The 8,088-nt window shown below is 37.9% G+C and overlaps 1 protein-coding gene across 1 annotated transcript in view; it reads left to right on the top strand.

Annotated features, from left to right (window-relative positions):
• Positions 1 to 1,067, top strand: part of LOC104283206 (protein BTG1-like) — an 8,075-nt gene extending 7,008 nt beyond the window's left edge. The window contains exon 4 of the mRNA XM_009881365.1: positions 101 to 1,067. Coding sequence (XP_009879667.1) covers positions 101 to 453 — 353 coding nt within the window. The 3' untranslated portion in view covers positions 454 to 1,067. The remainder of the gene's footprint in view (positions 1 to 100) is intronic.
• Positions 1,068 to 8,088: the final 7,021 nt, after the last annotated feature.

The following is an 8,088-nucleotide window of genomic DNA, read 5'->3' as shown; positions in this document are numbered from 1 at the left end:
CCCCTCCCCTCCCCGGCCCGGCCCGGCCCGGCCCGGCTGGAACGCAGCCTCCGTGGGGCTGTGGAGCCGCGGTAAAGCTCCTCTTTGTTCCCTCCCGCAGAGCACTACAAGCACCACTGGTTCCCCCTGGCGCCCTCCAAGGGCTCCGGGTACCGCTGCATTAGGATCAACCATAAGATGGACCCCTTGATAGGAAAGGCGGCGGGGATGATTGGACTGAGCCACGAGAGACTCTTCCAGCTCTTACCCAGCGAATTAACTCTTTGGGTCGACCCTTTCGAAGTGTCCTATCGCATAGGTGAAGATGGGTCCATCTGCGTCCTTTACGAAAGTCCCCAGCCCGGTGGGAAGACGACCAAACCGGTGGAGAGCAGGGCCAGCTGCAAGGAGGAGTGGAGAATTGGCAGGTCCAGCCCTTCCAAGAATTACAACATGATGACAGTTTCTAGTTAAAAATTGCTATCCCTTGTACAATGATGTATGTATCCCAATCTCGTAGTAAACTTAGATGTAACTGAGACTTTTGGGTTTTAATTTTTTTTTTTTCACCCTATAGTCATTAAAGGTGTAGTAGTACTGCCAAGATCTCTGTGGCCAAGGGCTAATGTATAAAGCAGTTCTTTACACTGCATGTTACTTTCTGGATTGTGTACTGTAAATGCACTGTACAGTCAGTTGATTGTTTTACACATTTATATTTTCAAAGAAGTTTTGGCTATTTGTAATAAAAAGCAATATTGTAGCACTCTTTATGATGGATTTTAGTCAAGATTAGCACTTGTTAAAACATTCCTGAATTTGCGGAGCAATAACACAAAGGGAGGTGGGGAAACAGATCTAACAAGCTGCACATAAATCTTTCCAGTGACTTGTCTGCACAGACTTCTCTCAGGGTCATTCAAGTTTGGCTGCGAGGCACAAATCACAAAAATAACTCTTATTTTTCCTTTTTCAAAGCATGCGTTTGTTTGAGGGCTGGATTTCATCATGCACCAACACTTTGACAAAAAGAATCGGGGAATTAGTTTGTCTTGTTATTGGAGTAGAACAATAAAGACTTGCTCAAACTGCTTTTGAGTTTTTGGCTTTTTGTTTTTATGTGTCCATCGCTGCCTCCTCCCCCTGGCTCTTACATTGCTCTCAAAGCTCTCTAGCTATTTCTAATGATCAGAGATAGCTTCATATTTAGAAAGGTGTAGCACTGCAAAATGCTTAGTTTCAGTAAAGCTTGCTGCCTGTGTGAGGAGAGATGAATAGTCTGTGTAGAGGTTGTGTTTTGGCGTGTTTTTTTTTTTTTTTTAACGTGTGCTGTGTCAAACAATGGTAACAAAAGTACTCTTCTAACACTTGATCTATTGCAAAAAATGCTTGAGTTTATTGGGAAATGGAGTTTGTGTTTAAAACTGCAACCATCTAGGAAGCCAGAGTGAAGCAGTGATCATCAATACCGCGTCACTACCTCGACTTTTCTGGAAGGTAAGAAACTGCTGTTTCTGACATTGGAGTCCTTCTTATTTTGTCAGCGTCTGGTATACCAGTTGGGTACAAGTTTAGTAGAAGTGTCAAATACAGTGGAGTTGATGTAGTAACAAAACTTTGTGTTGGTGGTTTACATGGAGACTCTTAGTATTGATGTTCTGATAAATGATTAAATTTACAGATACTGTGATTCCTATTCTAAGAAGCAGGGGTCTGTAATCTAGCCATAGAAGACTGCATGGTGTCTAGCATTGCTGGCCTTTTTTTTTTTTGGTAGCCTGGTGTTCATGCTGTTGAAGTTGAATGCTTGATGAAAGAGAGCTTTGTCTAGTGTTAATATGTCGGCAAAAAAAAAATAATTTTGCACTGTGTCAATAACATGGTAAAACATACAGTGAAGGAAGGGACAAGTCTGGGCAAACTGGAAAGGGCAGAACTCCAGCTGGCATAAAGAGGTTTTTTTCTTTGTTTTTGTTGGAAAAAGCTGTGGCTTACTTCTTGCTGTTTGCCGTATTATCTTGGAGGTGGACTTATCTAGTAGTAGTTGTTTAATCTGAATAAAATGCATACTGCAATTTTCTTGGTAGTTAAATCTTTGTTAAAAAAAATAAAATTTGTCTGTTTCTGATCTATCACTCCAATAAATAAGTTTCTGGGTTACTTTAACAGATGGGTGTTAAAGGTCTTGTGGTAAACTAACCTTTTCATTATACAAGATTGAAAATCAGTTCATGTTTTATTCTCTTAGGAAGATAGTAATGCTTTTTTTTTTTTTCCCTCTGATAGAATTACCTGCACTGAATATTTATTTCCTTAGGACCTTTAAGGGACATATTTGATGCTTTTGTCAGTAAATGAACAGAATAACTTTTAAATCTGCTAGGGGTGATATGCCCTCTTTGATTAAATTTCATTTGAAGGATAATCAGCCATGCTGCACATTATATTAACAGCCTACCTGAAAAGACGTCGTATGAAGTTCTTAGTTTAACAGTGGTTTTTACATAGCAGTAAACACTTAAAGTGGAATTAAAGATGACTTGGGACATGGGGTATGATTTCCAGCTACTGGGTGTGGTTTGACATACAGATAAGAAGCAGGGTACAGCAGGTTTTTCAGATGTTTTTTTTCTTACCTGGTGTGTCTCTGTGTAAGAGTAGAGCCTGGATTAATCCCAGCTGTGGTGAATTCTGTTGCTGCTTATTTATTAATCTTACCGTATCCAGTAGTTTATTTAATATGTTATATCTTGTGTCAGGTATCCTGTGCTCTCTGCAACTTTGATGCTTACAACCGAATGGGATGTTTTTGTTAGCGTAATTCAGGTTCTGTCTCATATACTTGAGCTTCAGGCATAGAGTTGAAGCTGATCTGCAGACAAGCAGGTGGAGGAGACTGAGGAGCTTGAAGAAAACCCACTGAAGCAAATACTTGGGCTGCAAATAACTACGCTGTAATATGTCTGCAACATCTAGAACTACACTGCTTTAAAAAAAAGTCAAAGACCTACTACCAGTACAAAGGCTGTTTGAGGGAACAAAGCTCTTGGTAGTACGCCAGGAAGGCTGTTATTTGGAGGAAGCAGATAAAATTAACTTTGCATTTTCCCTGCAAGGTGATAAGAGTTTGGCTTGCTTGTTGTAATGGCAGAATGCAAAACTGATCCTATTTAAAATGACGTACTTGTCACGCAAGACTGACCGCATTTGATGAGTCACGATTTAGAACGGAATGGTTTGGATTCTGTAGGAAGAATTACTGCATGCCAGCCTCCTTGAAGAAGTAAAAACAGGTAGAGGAAGGGTATATTTGTTTGTTCTCATGCCTGTTTGTATGAGGATAGGTTAAGTGTTGGATAAGCAAAGCTGAAGGTAGAAAAATAGGTAGAGGAAAAAAGACACATTTGCCTGTTTCTCCAAAATGTTGCCTTGCTGAGAAGACCTTTGTTTTTCTGAGTTGTAAAATCCAAATGAGACAGAAGGTCCCGTTAGTTTATATAGGCTGACCACTGATGTACTGCAATTCCTATACATCACACCCCTGACATTATTGCCAGTTAAAGAATACAGAGGTGTCTAGATTTGATCTGAAAACTTGAAGAGATAAGGGTACTGTCTATATTTGTTTCAGATTCTATGATATTTACCTAGTGTTAGGTAGGTTCACATAGGAAACTTGGTATGGTTTTTAAGTTTAATTTCTAAATGTTGGTGTCCTCCTTTCTTTATCCTTAAGATGAAAGAACCTTTCAGCATGGCCTCTTGTATGCACTGTACTGCAATCAAATTAAGTCTGGTTTTTATTTAAAGGATTAAAAAGATTAAGCCTTTTAAGTCTGAGCGTAAATAATTTTCTTTTAATTATGAATTACATATGCTTTTTGCAAACGCTCATTCCATTTTTTAATATGTGCATGAGAATGTGTTCTCGAGAAATGAGAGCAGTGAACCAACTGGTCTGGATCACACCGTTCTCACCATTATTTGCTATTCCACCAGCACTGACAGAACTGTGATTTTTCACTTCACTGAGAACAATGTAAAATTACTTCAGATCTAGTACTGACATAATTGCTAAATATGAGGTCTTTTATTTAACTCATTTTTAATTCACTTAATGCATTCTTCACTGCATTTTTATTTTGTTTAGAATGCCGCATGTTTTAGGTGAAGTGCCTTATAAAAGCCTAAATAGTTAGTATTACTGCAATTACTCACACAAAGGACAAAACCTGAGTTTAACAGGATAGCTTTTCTATAAAACCATGTTGACTGGCATTAATGATACTGTTCTCCTTTTAATTATACTTCTTATTATGAAATGAGTTAATACTTCATTAATTAACCTCCTTTTTACATTTAATCCACAATTAAAAGTATTCTAACTCTCCTGCAATTATCAGTTGTTACTTTTTTTTTTTTTTTATATTGGGACACCTACTCTGGAGAGATTTTCTAGTTATTCCCACATGCATCGGAAATAGACATCGGGGTCCTGCAGACAGCCTAAGGCAGTTCTCTTGGGCATTTTTCTAGATCTTGTGGTTATGTTTCTCATTATGAAATTCTAAAAATTATCTTGATTGTATCTGTTTTAGTCATAAATGTATTGGAAGTATTTCATTATCCTCACGTAGTACAAAGTTACCTGCGTTATCAAATACAGATAGGTGATATTTATTGAACACATACAGCTTTTTGTCTCACTTCAGCATATTTACCATCTTCATCTTTTTAGTACTAGAATTTATTTATATGCTGATGTATCTTAAAAGGTCATTGCTTTTGCATAGCTGTTTTAACCATGGGTTTTTCCTTTCATGTTTTTAGCTTCCTTCAGATTTTCTACTTCACAATAATCCATGCATGCTGGCTTTTTTCCCTCTCACCTTTTTTCTTTTTTGTTTTGTTTTGTTTCCTTACTTGTATAGTAAGGAGTATGACTCAGAACTTTGATCTTATCTTAATTTCTGCCTTATCTTGTATCAGTGTAGCATTGCATCAGTAATCAGTTTGTGCGATTCCTCCAGGCTGATGCGTGTTTTGTGGCAGAGTGGGAGGACTTGTAATGTTGGGTTGATAGAGACATTCTGGTTCTTTAGTAATAAGGTTCATACTTTTTACTGCTGCTACACTTGCTTTTTATAAATTATTTTTTCTTGATGTGCCAGAATTGCTCTTGGTAACTCTTATGCCATAAGAGTAACAGGCTCATTTATTTTCATCGTTTTCTTCCTGGGGACTGAATTTATTCTAGTAATAACAAGTGACATTTTGCTTTTCATTATAAGGCTAGGTAAGATTTTCATTGAGAAGTAAACTGCTGATTTTAGCTTGTAATTTGGGTAACTTATTGGGGGGGGGGCAATACATTTAAATTGGAATGGAGTTGCACGAAAGAATCATCTGCTTGGGAGAGTCACTTTGCACTGTGAGATTCAGCTGCCCCTCGATTGCAGTCAGTACAACTAATAGATCTCTAAAAAGTGTCAGGAAGCAATGAGAATGCAAATTAAATTGTGATTTGTGACAAACTTAGCTTTATCATTATTTTAAACTATTTGCCCCCAGATTATTGATGGTAGTAGTTGCATAGTCTAGAAGCTATATAGTGTCGGTTGTTCTCCCCAGTGGTTCTTAAAAATCCAAAGAAACAAAAACTGTAAAAGAAGATAAACATCCGTTCAGTTAAATTAAACAGCAAATCAGTCTTGAGTCGCTGAAAGAGAGAAGTGCAGATATCTTTCCTGATAAAATAATTCTACTGTGCTTTAATTGGAAGAAGAAAAATTGTATTACAAAATGGTTCTATAAATGGTTCAAGCAAACCTCTCATGCTAAATAAACAACCAGCCTAGAAAAATAAGTTCGTAATCTGGAGATATACCAAACATGGAAGTTCATCTTTGAACCGGAACACATATTTCAAAGAAAAATGCATGTATAAAAGTATTGTTATGGTTTGAGAGACCCTTAACAACTTGTTGTTTAGACACCTGGGAAGGGGAATCGGAGGAAAACCAAGGAAACCTGGGAGATGAAGTATAAACAGATTTAATAGAATAAGATTAGATAATTAACATTAACAGCATGAAAGAACCAATATTGATCCTGACACCAATACAGAATATGCAAAGATGATACTCAGCCAATTCTATCCATAGGAAGCTGTGCACTCCCAGCGGTGGACAGCAAATGTGGGACACTGCGAGCACTATGGCTTCCGGAGGGAGGGGAAGGCTCAGGAGTCTGGCCCCAGGGCACAAAGTTCTCAGGCTGGCAGCCATCAAGGAAGAGAGAGAGACCGAACTTTGCAGCAAACTTTCTAATTTATAGTGAATGTGATGTTGATGGTATGAAATAATCCTGTTGGCAGCTTGGGTCAAGTGCCCGGGGCTCCCTCCTCCTCATCCCTGCACCTGGCGAGCTCGAAAACACTGAGACCTTGAAACCCGCACACCATAGCTGGCTAGAAAGTAAATATTTTCATAAATTCAGACACTAGAGTCTTCTAAAAGTGCAGTTTGCCCAAGTATTAGAAATGCGTCCTGTGTCGCTCAAACCAGGACAAGTATAAATACAGTCTTTGTAGATGCTGTGATGCAGCAGGTTCAAATATGAACTTTCTAGAGCATGAACTCTTATAAACTTTATTTGTAGTTCAGTAGTAACAAGTACAATCAACTTCATAAAGCAGTTTTTACTATAGAGTTTTTGTGGCTGCAGTATGATGTTTGGGACGGTGGTGCGTACAGCCCAGTCATGCAAACTGTTGTTATATTGATCATCTGACACAGCTGACATTAGTGACTTTGGTCTCAGATGACTCGTATTACTTCTGTGTACCATTCCCAGGATTGTCTGCTACATGATTGAAGAATGAACAAACACCCAAGAAAACTGAGGAAAAAGGTAAGTTGTACCAGAAAATACTTCTTAAACTGTCTGAACGCTGAGTCGCAGTTGTTAGATTAGTTCGAGGTAGTTGGAAGAGAATGCTGCACAGAAGCACTCTCATATCCTCAGACTACTAAACTTATTTCGTTTTACACTGAGTGCCAACATGGAACTCGCTTTCTCCCACTGGGGCTTTAAGGAGGAAAGGAACTTGCCTGCTATTTATAAGTATTTATAAATATTCTCAAATACTAAGAAATTATGGTATTTGCTTTACTTTGCATGCTGCATGTGGTGAGGAAAATACTAATGAGTATTTTTACAGTAAAACATCTTTACATGCAATTCTGTTTTAATAACCATGCATATTTATAATACGACTATGCAATTGACACGTTGCACTAGTCCCCTACATATGATTTATACAGCATTGTTAGCATCAGAACAGTGTTATGTGAATGTTTCTGTAGCAAATGTGCAACCTGAGAGTTAGAGTTCTGTAAAAGCATATGTAGGAGTGATGGAAAAGAATATAAATTATACTGGTTTACACTTTTAACATATTCTTGGAATGGATTACAACAAAAGCTGGCCCCTTAGATTTGCCTTCTCTTACTCTGTGAGTTGGGATTATAATGTGTTGTTAGGAAGACACTGTATTTCTTAGGTTGCAGGAGTGAAAACAGAATTCCCCTAACATCTATGATGACATAACATTTTACTTAGTGCTCAAAATAATGTATTACTCATCCAGATCTTTTATTCTGGGAAGTATGGTGGGTTTTTTCTGGATCTACCAGAAGTTGTCGAATACATGTCTCACTTGACTGCACGTTAAACGTTGATGCAAGGGTTATGGCAAAGACTTGTTCCTCTGGGGGAGAAAAAAGATGTACAAATGTGTTGGGAGAGGGTTGTCTCGTTCTTTTTGCCCCACAATGTGATGGGCTGTTACTGAACCCAAATGCCTTGAATATTTTGATGTGGATTGTGAGCGATTTTTTTTTTTTTTTTTTTTTTTTTTCCCCCCAAGTGGTTGAAGTATGCACGCAAAAACCTCAGTCAGAAGTAATTAAATATGTACTTGAATTTAGTAGTACTGCTGAACATTTAATGTGGAATTAGGTATTTTGATGGATGGAGGGTTTGCTGAACAAAATTAATTCGGAATCATGAATAGTAGTATTTATGGAACACTTGATTTTTATCATT

The sequence above is a fragment of the Charadrius vociferus genome, unplaced genomic scaffold (genome assembly GCF_000708025.1).
Source record: "Charadrius vociferus isolate BGI_N301 unplaced genomic scaffold, ASM70802v2 scaffold550, whole genome shotgun sequence".
NCBI lineage: Eukaryota > Metazoa > Chordata > Aves > Charadriiformes > Charadriidae > Charadrius > Charadrius vociferus.
Note: the sequence above shows the minus strand (reverse complement) of the source record. Positions and strands in the feature narration are given on the sequence as shown.